The sequence below is a fragment of the Astatotilapia calliptera genome, chromosome 10 (assembly GCF_964374335.1).
Source record: "Astatotilapia calliptera chromosome 10, fAstCal68.1, whole genome shotgun sequence".
NCBI lineage: Eukaryota > Metazoa > Chordata > Actinopteri > Cichliformes > Cichlidae > Astatotilapia > Astatotilapia calliptera.
In genome coordinates, this window is record NC_137431.1 from 14,642,841 (window position 1) to 14,659,864 (window position 17,024).

The 17,024-nt window shown below is 41.0% G+C and overlaps 1 protein-coding gene across 1 annotated transcript in view; it reads right to left on the reverse strand.

The window, feature by feature from the left end:
- Positions 1–15,557, reverse strand: part of ephb4a (eph receptor B4a) — a 39,337-nt gene extending 23,780 nt beyond the window's left edge. The window contains exon 1 of the mRNA XM_026181539.2: positions 15,270–15,557. Within this exon, the coding sequence (XP_026037324.1) occupies positions 15,270–15,348 (79 nt within the window). The 5' untranslated portion in view covers positions 15,349–15,557. The remainder of the gene's footprint in view (positions 1–15,269) is intronic.
- Between the last annotated feature and the right edge of the window lie 1,467 nt (positions 15,558–17,024).

A 17,024-nucleotide genomic window follows, 5' to 3' on the forward strand; every position in this document is an offset into this window, starting at 1 on the left:
TTTGCAAGGTGCAACCAATCAGAAAAAAAGTTGGATTAAAGGAGGCTGTCAATAAGTCAAAGCTATTCTAGTAGAGCCCAAAAGCGAAAAGAGCGAGCTGTAAATGAGCATAACGGGTCCGCTTTCGTCATTAAGTCCTCCTTTCTCATACCCCATTTCGCTTTTTTATAATCTCACAATTTTACACTCTTTGAAAGCTGAAGAAACACAACCGTGCTTCTCAGCCATTTCCACTTCAAAACCACAGAAGCCCACCAGCTTTCTAACAACAATCTAAGGTGACAAAGGAAAAGAAAGGAAAGCCTGGAGAGAGCAGAGAGGGGAAAAAAAAAAAAAAAAGAGGGAAGAGGTGGATGAGGAGGATAATTGGATGACAAAGTTCAGAGTGGTGATTTCCCCACATTTAGTCTACCCTGAGTTCACTCCAGCATAATCTAAAAAACACCCTTACCACAAAGGCTATACATATTTCCACATCTCCACATTTCATATACACACCTGCCTCTGTGTTTATAATTATTTTTCTTTTCTTTTTTTTCTGAAGGAGTAGAGATGAAATCCCCACCCCCACAGGCATGGTAATCACTGTTTATCACTGCTCTATCATTAAGGTTTATGAGACAGGATGCGTGAGCGTGAGTGTTTCTATGAGATGGTGAGCGCTCCTATTATGTGCTTGCATGGCCTTGCCTTTCGCTGAAGTAGATACAGTCTTAAGCCCTGTTAGAGGAAGCTGGCTTTTCCCCTGCATTCTTTCAGCAGCGGCGACCACCCACCGCCGGAAAATTGCCCCCAGTGCTCGAAAAATGTAGGAACAATGAAAATTCGTCATCTGGATGAATTTTAACATCCAAAACAAACAACTGTACAGTAATTACAGGACAACTGTACGCAATACTAGACACCGGAGAAGTCTAAACTGATACGGGTGGTGGCGAGATGATTAGGCCTTAGCCTTCGACTAACAATTACAGAAAAAACACAGTATCAACATGTTAAATATTGTTAAGGCAAAAAGTTAAAAAAAAAATTGTGGAAACAAAAGAAAATGGGTTTAACTGTTCTATGTCAAAGCAAGACAACAACAGGGAGTGTTGTACATGCTTTTCTTTTGAAATGTAAAACCTGACCCTTCATTTTTTAAAATTGGGGCATGTACAGAAAACACCTCACCCCCATGTTCTATATCGAGCCGTGTTCAGGTTTCAAACTGCCTTCATATTCAAGATCTGGAGCCATTATAAATGACCCCCCACCCCAACTGCTTCATTCTCTATCCTTAACTTGTATGTTCATTCCTTCCCTGCATGCCCGTTTGCTGCCTATTTTCCACTCTCTCTGTGGCTCTGGAGTATGATAGGGAAATTATAGGCCTAAGAACATTTGCCCTGCTTCAGCTACAATTAGACCTCATTTTAATTAAAGAAACAGAGAGCCAATTACCCTTGTACACCTGGCGAAATTGAAACAAAGGAGAAGAGCAGGGATAATGAAAAAGAGGAATGTGAGAAGGGGAAAATTTGGGATTCACAGATGACGAATGTATAAAAAGTGGATGGGCTCAATGTATTTTCCATTCCACAGCAACTTGCTCTGAATATTTAGCCTGTCCAGCTAACACGCTAACATCTTGATGTCATCTTGACAATTTATTTGAACACATTATCCTTTTTATATCACATCAACTGAACATATGATACCATTTTTCAGGTCTCCTTCCCTCCCAAGTATTCTAATCAATACACAAATATAATAATTAATAAACAGCTAAATAAAGGAAAGCACTTGGATACTACTTATTTGATAGTTTTGGAATATAATCTGCTGTCTTCTTTGTTTGATATGAAGGGTCGTTCTGTTTCTCGGTGGCAGCAAAGTAGATTCCTGATAGGAGTTTTTCTGTCCTCTGGCTATAACTGAGAATCTTCTGTTTATCAGGGGACACTGCTGGCACATGTAATTTTACAAAGCCAATATCCTGAAATCAGACATGATTGTTGCCCCGGAGCCATCTGAAAGCTACACGCTTCACATTTAAACATTCAGCGTTTTGCTTTCCTGCCAGGAATTAAGGCTGGAGTGATGGGTTACAATTGTCCACAGCAGCAGCTTAGAGTAAAAAGTCGCCACAGAGAATAGCTGACAGAGATGCAATACTGTTTAAAGATGCGGTAATGGTGCACATTTTCAGACAGGCTCTCTGGGGACACAGAGATTGTTGCATTGGGTTGGTCACATGAGAAGTGTCGCATATTGTGAAGTTACAAATGCAGAGACTGAGGAGTACAATGCCCAGCTCCTCTGTCACCTCTACTCAGCTGGCCAAACACGGCGCTGAGTGGGAGGAATGAAGGATCGTGGGTAATGGGCTGCAAGGTGTTAAAGAGAGAGATTCTGAAGCTTACCAACCAATAAGCCAGCTTTAGATGAGAATATTGATAGCGCTGTCATGTCTGTATGATTAGCTAAGCTAAGGAGGTAGAAGTGACTGTGTTCCAGGCTTTACTGACAGTATGCAAGAATGATCATTTTTGGTACACCAAGCTTATCTCACAGTGCAAATGAAGACACGGAAAAGAAGGAAGAGGGGATTTTCCGTCACATTTCAACAGTTTATTGTTGTACGGCGAGTGCACGTGAAAATGAATGCTTAGCGAGTGATGAAATGAATGTATGTGTATAAAGCGTGTTTGTGTGTCTTTGACAAAGTTGTGTCTACTGGGATTAGACACCAGCTTCCTGTAGTTCCTGTCCTTTTCCTGTCTCCTGGTCTGGTGCCGCCAATGCATACATCATTCACGTGAATAGCAGCCGGGCAGGATACAGTTTCACTCCCCACCTACTGTATAACAAAGACCCCCTCCCCTCGAGGCACATGTGGATGAGCCCAGGTACTATAAGTAAGCCTCACAGGAGCAGTAAGATGAAAGAGCTGGGGAAGGTGTTAATGCTCGACACCTTTTCTCTTTTTTGCCCGCAGGGACGCATATCAATAAGTGTTGTGGTTGGTTTCTGTCCCAGGACAGGATGTGACCTAGTTAAGGAGGAAGCTTCAATCTGGACAGAAACCAAAAGAAGCTGGGAGAGAGATCAACGGTGCTCCGAATTAAACCCACTGACCCCAAAGCTCTGTGGATTTAAGACCAGGTCTACAATACCTGCCCTCTGAATGTTTTGGCTCCGGCTTACACGGTCACCTGAGATTTGCTCGACAGAATCATTATGTTAATCATTTCCAAGTGAAGGTGTATTTCCCCAGCGAATCTTCGAGTTCACGCTGGAGAACCGGTATGAAAGATCGCCCTCTCTTCCTTAGCTATTAATAAATTCACTACAACACTAAAACTGCTTGCATTGCTGAAGGTATGCCCTAATCCCTGGATAATTCACCTTTTAAAGTAAAACGTTTATAGCGTAAAGGGTTTACACATTCGCCTATCGAGCGAGAGATACCTGGTTTGATCCCAGGAGGAGACACGAATCCCTTTGAGATTGCGCCAGGAAGGGCATCTGGCATAAAAATACACAGACTCAAACATGCAGAGCTACCCTCTGTGGTGACCCTTTGTGAATAAGGGAAAGTAGCTTTTATTGTATGTCGCACCAGAAAGTGTTGGTTCTGAAACACAAAACAAATATTGATTTATAAGAAGGTAAAAGAATTCAAAGGGTGCACCTGTAATGCACTGCAATTCACTCTTAATTAACTGCGTTTAAGTGAAAAGAAAAACTGTTAACTTATTCAAGTCATGTCAGCGCGCAGCGGATATTTACCTCTAATCTCAATTGTATGAAAAAGCTTTAGCCACGGCATAAAATGAGAGGTTAAGGTTAAGAGGATATGAGACATCAGCTTGCCTCCGTGGCTTTTTTATATTGCCACCTACGAATAATGAGTCTTGACCTGTGATGTCAACTGCTGAACAGCACTTGTGCAACTCAGACTCAAACAGTCCTTTTTTATCTCAAACACACAAAAATACACATAGCTGTGAGGTATATTCCCAAAGCAGGTAAACTAGAAGAAAAAAATCACTTAAGGAGAGCTGACATCTACAGTGGGGCAAAAAAGTATTTAGTCAGCCACCGATTGTGCAAGTTCCCCCACCTAAAATGATGACAGAGGTCAGTAATTTGCACCAGAGGTACACTTCAACTGTGAGAGACAGAATGTGAAAAAAAAATCCATGAATTCACATGGTAGGATTTGTAAAGAATTTATTCGTAAATCAGGGTGGAAAATAAGTATTTGGTCACCTCAAACAAGGAAAATCTCTGGCTCTCACAGACCTGTAACGTCTTCTGTAAGAAGCTTTACAATTACTGACCTCTGTCATCATTTTAAGTGGGGGAACTTGCACAATTGGTGGCTGACTAAATACTTTTTTGCCCCACTGTATGAGTACTTCTATAATAAAATACCTGCCAATGGACTTCCGCAAACACGAGCAACTGGCTAATATTGGCAAGAAGCGGCAAAAGGAATTGATCGTCCTTCTTTCTGCCCAAATTGTTAATCATTCCAAATTAAATTCCAAGCAGACACATTTAAAAACTTCAGGTTTTAAACACGTAAGGCCCTGCACTCACTTCTATAAAGCATGATTGGTTAAATTGCCTTGCTGCATATTTCACATTCTTTGGCATATTGATCTGCCACTGTGAGAATTCACCTCCTGCTACTTCCAATTATGGGCAACAGTTTCTCAAGTCTTCTTCAAAAATAACCCAAGTCTGAGAAAAACTGAAAGGCTTTTTGAGAACATTGTTGCGGGCTGCACCAGCTCCCTAGTGGCCTCCTGATCCAGAATCCTATAAAAGAAAGAATGAATTACAAAGGAAAACTTAAAAAGATTTTCTTGATGAGACTTTTTTTTTTATTTTGCAGGGTAGAGTGCAATTCTCAAAACCTCTGCTATTCCACAAGCCATTCTGCTTTCGGATACTGTACAACGTATAAAATTAGAAAGACAGACACATAACTTGATGAGGCCCAAAATACAAAGAAGACAAATTACTGGTGCTGGCTGATTGTGTTGACTTTCGAGGCAGAACAGATCATGCATCATTTTTACTGAAATCTGGAGACCATAATTACGAAACCCCACCACTAGTGGTGATTAATGGATTAATGCACTCTTTAAAATTAATCTGTTTGCTTTTAAAGTATCATAGGGAAAAGAAAAAAAAAGCAAAGTCCTCCATGGTTGGACACTTTTGCTTAAAAAAAGAGACAAATAACTATCCAATTCAGAAAAAATACCTGCAACGTATATCCTGTCAGCTGACTGATTTCTTGATTCTCCCGTTTCATTCGTCTTCTCTTATTTATACTCATATTCTCTTTTCCCTCAAATCGCCTATATTATGCAATTTAACTTAAATTCTGTATCTCAAAAGACAATTAAAGGTGGCCATGGTCCTACATTTTGATGTAGAAATGCATCAAAATGTTGATCTAGTTTCTCTTTATGAACGCTCCCTGTTGTTACTCACAGAGATAAGAGAAGGAAGGCTCCTTGAAATTAGGGTTATAAGTATTGATTTTTTTTTAAAAATATAACATTATTTACACAGGATAGTTACTGAAAGTTAACTGAATTAAAGAAACAAATTAACTTGTAAGCGGGCACCAAATGCAAATATGATAGGACAAGTAACGCCTTCCTTTTAGAGCCACATTACATGCTCCTGTACTGTTCTCCAAAACCTTGCATTGCTGAAAGCAGATGAAGTATGCATTTGTCAAATGCTGACTGGTTGACAAGTGATCCGGAATAGGGAAACGAATGACATCGGAGTTCACCGGGAATGGAAGAGCAATGAAAAGAAAAAAAAAAAACCAACAACTTCAAATATAAAAATAAAGCATGGAAAGCACAGACGGGGACTGTAGTGGACATGTTTCATTGTTTTTTACCACTTGTTTCGCTCCAGCTTCTAGTATGTTATATATTTGCTGATTTCTTTGGCTTGTTGAAGGACCAACAACAGTACAAGCAGTAGTGGCCACATACTTTGTACACTGCCCCAAACTAGCAACAAGGCTCTCTGGACACAGACCCGCTATCCCTGGACAGCAAACACATTAGCTAACCTGGGCCATAAATTCATCTTAAAGGAGTTGACTTAATTTTTTCTTTATTCTATAAATAGTATTTTGTTGTTGAAATTTGCACTTGGAAACTTTTTCAAAATGAACAAAACTTGTTCCCTAATACTGCACAAATGGTGGCCCTAATACTCCATGGTATGTTTTTGCGAGGGTGCTACACCTTTTAATCTTTCAGTTCAAGCTTCTGATCTTGAAAGACTATCACTCATTATCAAGGATTTTGAAAGCAAAGCATCTTACAAAACAGACATTTACTAGATGGTGCATTTTAGTGCTTGAGACTTTTACAATACCATTTTCTGTTATGGAAGCCTGCACAGCTGTGCCTTAGATAAAAAGTTTTTCTTTGATACAAAGGCTGATATTTGCTGGAGTACAGAGATATACAGAAACTGCCTAAATGAAAAATCATCCATTTAAATATGATGTTTACAGTGTTTTTTCAAAGTTTTTTCCACAAAGTTGAATCTTTTCAAACTGTCGCAATATCTCCCTCGGTGTAATCTGTAAATCTTTGAGCTTCTCTGCTGACATATCACTATGACTGACACCATCATACATGTGTCTCCAACCCAGCTGCTGCAGCAGCGGCACAAAGCAGCAGATTAAAAAAAATCGTGCAAAAATCACGTCTATCCACAACATCAATCTAACATTGACTTTGGGTATAAAATGGTCTTGAATCCTGTGATAGAGTTGGTAGAAGAAACTGCCACAATTGCACGTTTGACTGCAAAAAGACAAATGTCACAAATTTTCAGTTTGTTATACATCAGAAAAAAAATCACCCTGGATGAGAGATGGGAATCGAGAACCGGTTCTTGAAGAAAACTGTTTCCAAGTAGTCCAATTCTTTGGAGTTGTTAGTCTGCCTGCCTATTGATCCCGGGTCTTGCATTTGCACTACAATCAGCTGATTTCAGTTCGAGTGTCAGAGGAGGAAAATAGCAATGCAATCTAGAGTGTGGATTAGATAGTCAAGAACCCACAGTGAAAGCTGAGTGAAAGCTGCCTGCTGGGATCAGCACTGAAGTTCTGTCTTTTGAGATACAGAATTTCAACAGGTAACAAACAGATGAGCAGTCAGGTTGTAACCACCCTTGGTTGTGTTGTCAGCTTTGTATTCTACTAAGAGAAAGAACTTAGAGATGTGTGTCCTCATTAGGGATTTGTGTTGGTGTGTGGGGTTGTAGCCTGAGGTTTATATTGTTAAACGGTGATTATGAGACGGTGTGTTTCAGCTATTTTACAGCGTAACGAGTAGGTAATGTAACGAATAGTATAACAAATTAATTTTTCCCAGGGGTAATTAGGTAACATACTGCATTACTTTTCTTAAAAGTGTTCAGTGAAATATGTGTAATAATTGCCGTTTTGAGTAACGACTCCAACACTGATCACAGCAAAGAAGGAAAATACCTCTACAAACATGCATAAACATTTGGCCTACAGCACGCAATTAATTTGCTTATTTAACCAGAGCAGAAGATATTCATAGACCAAATTCAGGTGTGACCAGTTTATAAAGACACTTCATTGCCCTATAACTGACCCACCATACACCATTACGCTGTGGTCAACACTGCTCTCAAATGCCCGCAAGCCTCAATTTAGGTCAGCATCTTAAAAGTTTGAAGAACGTAAACTGAAAGTCCAGAGCTGACAAAAGCAAAAGGGGAAGGTGCAAATTGCATTCTTGTTTTCAAACACTTTCTCGGTGTCTTAAGAGGATATTCATACTTTTGTTCTCCTGTCAGGAAGGCTGATGTCTGGGTCAGTAACAGGCTGGCACCCCCGCAGAGTGGATACTTTGGAGTCACACAGCGCCGAAATCTGGGATGATCTTCCTAACCAGCAGGATACTCTTCCACCCCCGTGCTGGCTTAGTCTTTTAATAATTAGACAAGCTAGTTTGCAAGCTAGATAACTATAGATTAATTATTAGCATGATTGGAGCTTTGTGCCATTTAGTCGTGACTACAAAAAAAAAACAAAAACAAAAAAACACCCAAACTATTTCATTCACAAAGATTGATGCACTACAGCTTTGGAAGCTGCAAAATATATATAAAGGAGAGAAAAGACATGCAAATCTTTACTTTTATAAAATAATATATAACAGGTGACCTATATTATTTCAAATCTTTCTAGATGAAAAGATTAAAAACCCACATAGAGCCATCGACTGCTGTGATGCATCTAACGACCTTGCTACGAGCCCCAAAAATGTCTGCTGCTGTACTTACAACTGAGTTTTTATCAAAGCCTCGACTAAAGCAGAATCTCCAATTCATTTTTGGGGGGAAGAAATTGCAGAAGAAAATGCATGCACACACACACACACACACACTCACTCTCACAGCTCCCAGTGACTAATCTGCTGTGGGAGGTGGACAGCTTGAAGCTAACAGTGCAGACTCCAGCTAAATAAACCATCTAAGGATTGACACATCTAAGTAAAGATACAAGAGAACAGACTCTCGGCGAGAATTTTCCCTTTTATTCTGACACATCACACTTTTCCCACATTCAACCAACAACAGACCCAACTGAGAGTTAATTCTCTTCCATTGAGCCACGAATTGCCGCTACGAGGCTGCAATTGGCTGCTTGTGTGGCGGTGACCGATATATCTGGAATAAAGATAAACTCATCTTCGGATGTGGAGCTATTTGCTCGAGTACAAAGAGCATTATTTTGCCTCCTCAGCCAGCTACATTATGGTTTCATTAGGAGGCGGATTCAGTAGTTTGCAAACTGTTTGAATTGCTAAACCACGCTTTTGTCCAATGACAGAAAAAAGGACAAAGTTTAACAGCGCAATGATTGGATGGGATTGAGCAGCTATTTGTGGATATGAAGGAAGACAAGAAGGTAAAGAACTTTTTCATGTGTGGCAAATCCACAGAAATTTAGATACTAAGATACCACGCTGCAAAAAAAAAGAAAGGTGTTTAATGCTTTTTGACCCTCTCTATTTTGGAGCATGACATTCTCTTAAAGCTTTAAGCTGTGTGAGAACTGTAGGAGGGCAGCTACACGGCAGTGCTTCTATGTTATGCCGTATATAGCAGAGCCCACTTGGTTCAGAGTGGTATATGAAAGCAGTACCTGGGAGACACGCTCAAGATGTGTACATATGCATGAAGGTAGGATCAAATATGCACGTGCTCTCCAGGTTGATGTCGAACCAAATGAGTTGCATTTTAACTCAAAACGGCCAAACGGAAGATGTAGGTCAACCTCTGACGCAGTGAGGAAAAATATCCCAGACACGAATCGAATCAAGTCTACTGATGGAGCGTGCTTCAAGCAGAGAATTTTTTTTTGTTGTTAAATCAAGGTTGCCTTTTTTAATCAATTCTTGCACATCCAGCCTCAGATGTCTCGCTGGCCTCATGTTGCTTCTTCCCCGTTAAGACTTCATTCTATTTTCGAATGTAGCGACAAAAACATCATAAGGTATCGTGCAACAATGGCATGAAGAAACGTTTCACAAAGGATTTATTTCCAACACAATACTCGGTGTGCCTCAAATGAGAACTGTGATTAGTGTGCAAGATAAATGAGAAAGATGGACCCGAGATAAATAGCTCCTTCTCTGTTGTTGTCTTCTAATTAAAGGCCTTCTTAATCCCTTTATTATAATCACATATTTAGCCCATTGCATATATCTCTCATATCTGGCCCTAGGTGTGTGATTAAAGAATGCAAATAGGCAGTATACCTAACTTTGCTCATTATATGCTGTGCAGACGTGCACATACTTGCACCCTCCTTGCCCTCACTGCACTTGCTCTTTCCATTTCGTTGACTCATGCCAGTCTGCCCATCTCTCCTTGACTCACTTCAAAGAGAACCCCCATCCCTCTAAAAGTGCCATTCTCCTTGGTGCTTATGGCTGATAGGCTGTGGCCTCATTCCCTCTCCGCTGCAGCCTGTCCCCATTGTGTCCCACTCTCAGAGAGTAGCGTGTGGGTGGAGGACAGACTGGCTTTCCAAAGTGAATGCCTGACATGGATGTATGGGCTGGGGGTGTATCCTCTCACCAAGCTAAACTATCATCCACCTGCAACTCCCAGCTGCCATATGTATCCCTCTCTGAAGAGGAGGAGGGGAGAAAGGGAACGAGAGAGACACGGACTGAGAGTACTTGTGGCACTCAGATGCCTGTTTAACTCTTGAGGAAGCTAATCATCGGATTGAGGTACTGAGGATGATGGGCTACAGGCTTTCAGAGAGGGGGGAGGTTGCTTTAAATGCAAATCCCTTTCTTATAAAAATCGGTTCCATTTAAAAGGATTTCTGGGAAACGATCCACATTTCCACGGCAGGGGAGACAGTCAGCAAGAGAAAACAGCATAGCACCAGTCAAACATCAAGGAGACAGAGGATGTGGAAGGAGTAGCAAAAGAAAAGGATACATGTCTGTGAAAGAAAGGATTGAGGCTCAAGTAAGGCCTCTCGGATAAAAAAAATAGAAAAAACATCCTTTCTCCATTTGAGACACTGGGGTTTCGATTAGACTGAGCGGCATTACGCTATTCATCACAGCAGTTGTGCCTTGGACGAGCTAGGAGGAAAAAGAATAAACCGATGATGGGCGTTGGGTTTTAGAGGGTAGTCTCACCTTCGCCATTCCATGTGACTTTCACCCAAAACACTTTGGAGATGCACCACTTGTCAGCTAGAGCTGCACCACTGTCAGCTAATGGGGTTAGCCTATTTTATAAGGAAAAATAGATATAGTCTCAACAGATGGTTTAATAATTTTATATTAGTTTTTCAGAAATAATTAACAATATGCCAGAAATTCAGTGCCTTTACTACTCAGCAAAAATTTGCCATGTGGACAGGAAATAGTAGGTTAACACAGGTGCTGCTAATCACATTAATTAAGCATCTGCACCAAAATAGAACAGGAGCTTCATTAACTTCATTAGTGAAAAATCTTGGCGCTTCTGTCGATAAAGATGCCTACCTGCAGACAAAGTATCACAATACGTTTTGACGCAGTTGACTATTTTAAAAGTGGCTTCATTACTAACTGCTTTGCCTCCAAGGCACCAACCTGTAGCTGTGCAAACTCATTGTTTGGAATAGAGAGTGGATGGTGCATCTTTTCAGGTGCCACACAAAAAGATGTTACCATCACCTGCTTTAGCATTAGGGTAGCCGTGGTTTGAGAAAGTGATATGGAAGAAACCGCTAAAGAGACAGGATGACACTTCCCCCTCCTCGCTCCGTCGCCAGAAGCTAAAAAAGTGCTGTCTGTATTTTTCAACCCAACAAGCCAGGCCTCAGCCAAATATATTACTCTGGCAGCTGCACTCTCTTGTTGTGCATTATGTGAAAAGATGACTTGTAAATTATAAGGAAGTAACAGCTGCAGTAAAAAAAATAAATAAAAAAAATCCATATTGCACATGTACTTCCCATTCCTGTTCAAGAGAGATGGACATGGATTTCAAAACTGTTTACGTCAAGTTCAAGAGACATTTAGTCATCAACTGAGCCATTTCTCCACTACCAATTAAACCTACGTGCAGTTGACTTTGATTAAAAGAAGGTGAATCGTAGAAATGATTACAAAAAATAACACTTGGCTAACATGGAAAGTTGATGTATTGATAAGAAAGAAAAGCACAAGTTGTTCTGGATAGAAGAGAACCAGTAAAGTGATCAGTGTGGACCAATGAGCACAACCTTCCTCAAATTAATACATGAAATCAACATAAACGCCATTTCCTTTCCCCATCACGCTTTCCACACTGTTTTCATTTGTTTTTAGCTGAAGTCATTCTTTAATTACTTAATTACAGTTTAATGGCACCCCGCTGGAGAATTGCAGTGGTGTAATAATGGATAGAGAAAAAACAACAACAAAACACACCTACATTAATCCATTTTCCCCAATTTTATGAAAGTTGCAGCAGATTTAAGCCAAATAAGTGCATTTACTCATATCAAGAATTTACGTCTAGCCTCTTAGATGATCACAGGGGTGACAGAGGTGCACTAGCACTCAAAAATGGCTTCAAGCCACATCGCATATTGCAAGATGGAAGAGATAACTGATAAGTGATAAGTGTTGGCATATCATTAAAGCTCTGGACCCGAACAGGTGGAAAAGACTGCAGTGGTCCTGTCACCGGCTGCATCTTGGCATTGCTGAGAAAGAGAAATTGTACATGAAAGATATAAAGGGGCTGGGAGAGAAACAAAATGAGCACTTTCTAGGTTGAGTGTGCGTGTGGGAGGATAAGGCGTCATTATGGCTTACATTTATGAAGTCAAATATGTTTTAAAATTGTAGTACATAAGTGGGAATTATTAATAGCGGTTAATACTTTAAACCCGTGGTTATAATTTTCTGTAAATTATGTGTTTTCTGTGGAAGGCAGACAAAAATGTTGTCTGGTGTGCCTGTATGTGTTCATCCTCGCTGCAGATTTCAACCAAAAAAAAAGAAAGAGTGGTATTAATTTCCAGCCAAACTAATTATCTGATCAAAAGGTCTGTGTTTTAATCTTCACAAAGACAGAGGGAAGAGAGATCCATGCTCTGAACAACCAAGTGGTGTGTAAATGAGTCATTTATCCTTTAGTTGGAAAAGGAGGAGAGATTTGGCAGCTGTGAGCTTCATCTGCCCTCCCATCAGTTCATTACAGAATTCCCTACTAGGTGGAGAACAAGGGGGGGAGTGATCCAGAGTGTGCCGGCTGAGGAGTGGGTCATTACCCAAGACACGAAAAACCAGACATCTTGTTCACACTTGGCAAGACACAGATGTTCTAGAGCCGGCCGACAAGGTGCTACGAGGCCTCGGCTCCCGTCTACACGCCAGTTCTTCACCGCCACTGTCTGCGCCGCACCTGTTTGGAACCAGCATCTTTGCAAATACGCAGAAAAGGTCAAGCGGAGACGAGTTGACAAGCTATTCAGGAGATGCTCAATAACTCTGACACCAAAAACATGTGGGACGTAACCTCCCACACAGAGCCTGAGGTTAAGGATCTGCTGTGTCCCAGAGAGAAAGACTGAAGAAGAAAAATGGACAGTTGAGTCAGAGGTCAAGTCTCAGCTGCAAAAAACCTGCTGCTCCAGCTGGAGGAGAATCTCCAGCTCCTCTAACGGCCAAATTCCGAACTCCCAGAAAACTGACCAAAATTAAGTGTCTGGGAAAATCCCATACTACGCTCTCAAAATACAAAGTCAACAAAGTTTTCCCCGCAAGAATTCAGGCTCTCGGTAGCTGCAGTAATTTAATTTCTACATGTGACGGGTGTGCGTGCACAAGTGGCAAATCCAATCCTTAAAAGCCCTTTAATAAAACTGCGGGCCATGTCATGTACGCCACATCCATGTGTATGTACAGCATGAAGCCAAACTGGAAGCCTCAGTAAGAAGGGAGGGTTGAGGCCTCAAACCAGATGCAGCTGACAGATTTGTGTTCACAGCACTGTATATGTGAAGTCATGCATGTACATGGAGTTCCTGTTTAGAACGGTTTTCGATTGGAATGGAAATACCCAGGAAAAAGTGGGCTTTTTTTTAATAGCCTTATTGTTTTGTTTGGGGTTTTTTGCGGGGGGTGGGGGGGTGGGGGGGGGTGAATAATGGTAAAATTAGTAAAACTACCTGAAGAAGCACGTGTTGGGAAACTACAAGAGAAACGCCAGCATTTTGCTTTAACTTAATATATAGACTGCATGTCATTTCGCCTTGATTAACTAATGCCAACAAGTGATGGAGAGGGAAATAAACATACTAGCTGTGAGCCAGTGAGCAAATATGACTACAGTGCTGTGTGCAAAGTTATAAGCAGTGCCAAAAACGAAAAAGCACAACGTGGAATAAAACGTAGTCCTCGCAGGTGAACAGGAGCGAGCAGCCTACACAGCAGTAAGGTACTTTTTAAAGACCCTGCAGTTCAACAGCTCTTAAAGAAACCCAGTTGTGATCCTTTGATCCTCGGTAAACACAGGCCTATTATTTCCAAAGACCATTTTCTATAAATGGCTTTTGCAGAGAGATGTTTCGGCAGCAGCCTTAACAAACTTAAATCAGTTTGCAGTACCCTCCGCGTAGCCGAAACTTCCCTATTAATGTCACAATAAGACAGAGACGTGTCAGAAGACTAGGAACAAATAAACACTCAGCCTCTGCTTTTTGTCAGCGTGGCTCACTCAGAGTTACTCTTCCACCCTTGCATTAAGCAAATTATCCAGACACTGCCCCTGTTGTTATGCTGATGATGTGGAGCTATACTCCCTTGTAAAAACCAGACCATTTGAAACCATCATCTTCTTTAACATTATGACAGATAATTTCAGGCTGCCTTGTTTCTCCCCCTTCATGGTTCACAAAGCTGATCCAGGACAATTTGCCTGTTAATGTCAAGCCTGCTGCCAGAACTGAATAGAAATTATGATCCAGATTACACATTTGATATGAAATGTGAGATGTTTTTTTTTGTTGTTTTGATTTCCTTTTTCCCTCCAGGGCTTAATGTAAAAGTTTAAAAGCACTCTACATTAACCCACTAAAACCACACCACGCCTGTACTAGCCTCTATCCACTGAATGTTTTAGTATTGATTTTAAGGTAAGATGGTTAATAATCCCCCAGGAAGCAGAGTGGGAACCTTGTGATGACTTAAAAGTGAAAAAAAGAAGAAAAAAACAATAGTGAGCTGGTCTTAGAAATGGCCTTTCTGAAGCCACAAGGAGCTTGTAAAAAAACAAAACAAAAACAAAACAAAACAATATTGATTGGCACCACGGTGACACAGTTCTGTCAAAACAAACTAAATAATCCACTGCCAGATGGAGGAGAAAAAAGCCATTTCTTGCAAACACAGTGTCTACAGTGACATTCTTACTGCTATTTATCAGTAACAGTGAGCTTGTGGCCGTGATTTTTCTGCGATTACTTGGATAAAAAATGACTTGTGTGGTGTTTTGCACAGCATGCTTTTTAAAATGCATTGTGGTTTTACGACACTTCCCGCTGGTAAGAGACGGGATGTGATGCTAATTGGACATTTCACTCACCCAGACAAGTGTGGGCAGCACGTCAAGAAAATAATAATAATAATAATAATAATAATATGAAAATAAATAAATATTTAAGAGGAAAAAAAACCACTCACCTTCATCTGCAGTCGACAGAAGAGCCCAGTCCAGGAAGATGCACCCCAGCAGGACAATGCTCTGGTATATCAGCTCCATGGTGTCGTTACCAGAAGGTGAAAAATGAATCGACTTGAATTAAAAACCAAGTGGCGCTGGCAGCCACTCGACTGGCAGCTCGGCTGTGCACCCACTGACCGAAAACCAGTCCGCATTTAAATTGGACTTCAGTAAAAGCCTCAACACTGTGCCGCAGAGAGAAAGCACACTTTGACTAACGCCTGTCCGTACGTGGCTCCGTTGACAGTGAGCGTTTATAAGCAGGCTCAAAACTTGTCCAACTTTGTGTTGTGGTGAAAGTCTAGAAAAAACACACACACACACACACAGGCAGAAACAAACCGCGGTGCTGCAACTCCTCGTGAGGCTCAGCCCTCTGTCAGCACACGGGCTGCATGGTTAAGAAAAAAGACTTGTATGCTCGGCTTAATAAGCTCTTTGTGCACCACACGACTTCTCCCCCTAAAAAAGAGAAAGATTCTCCCCCCTCAGCTCGATGACCGAGCAGACTGCAACCAGGGCACCTCACTGCATATCTGTTAGATACACATTTAGTCCTCACATAGCAGTCGCTTCATACCTTCTTCCACATCTCCACGTTCGGGAAAAATATCCAGGAAAAAAAGTCTGATTTAATTTCCTTTTTTAATTCCTTCAGCAACCAGACTATTTGGCTGCGGGGGGGAAAAAACCCAACGAAAGGTGGTGGGGATATATTGCGCGACAGGTCTAAGCTGGCCTGGTTTTACTCGAAAAATTAGACTGAAACTGGAAGAAAACGTCTACTTTGTATTCTGAGTAAGTCAGCGAACTGAATGTGCGCTGGATATCAAAAGTTGGGCGCTCGTGGCTCTGACTACTGTAAGCTGGTCACCAAGGACTTCAACACCGCATCAAACCCAGAGTCGAATGGCACGGGCAAGCTCCGCCCACTCTCGTTACCATAACAGCAGCGTCAAAAGAAAGTTATGGAATTTCCGGCAAGCACCTTCAAAATAAAATTATATAGGCCGATAACATTTTATACGAATGAACCAGCAAGTTGGGGAAAAAAGAGAACTAAATAGAGAATATATGACCTTTACATGATTCACAACTTACCATTCATTGTTTTGACAAATAAATTCCTATTTGCAAACTAATATATTTGGTGTCTGTTTGATAACATGTTTGTAATTTCACACATTTGTTGAATAAAAATATCTTAAAACATGGCGCTATAGGAAGCACTTCATTTCTTTGCGCATCTCAGTTTCGCACTCAGCTGGTATCTTGTTTTTTTTCTGGAATGCTTTTATTTTGACAATAATGTAACACGATTTCCGGTGTCGCTTAGATTACTTTCACGAGCGTCTTGACTCCAACACTACAATTAATTCCGTCCTATTGCAAACGCTGGCATGCAGTTTTTGTAAACTGTGCTGTAGATAAAATCAGCAGGAAGTTGGCGGTACTTATAATCCAGCCCATCAGACTCCAGCCAATATTCCTTGAATTAATCCCCATGAATAAGAAATCAGTGTGTTTGGACAAAACAGAGAGGACAATTTTTGAGCCTTTATTGCCTTTAAGGAGCAGGGAGGGATATTAACCTGTATGTATGTAAGTATGATGGAATCGAGCTAAGGTCTGAAATGCTAAAGAATACGAAATGATGATGGATCAGCTCAGTACTACTTCACCTGATTCATGATGCAACTTTTCTGCAATATGGC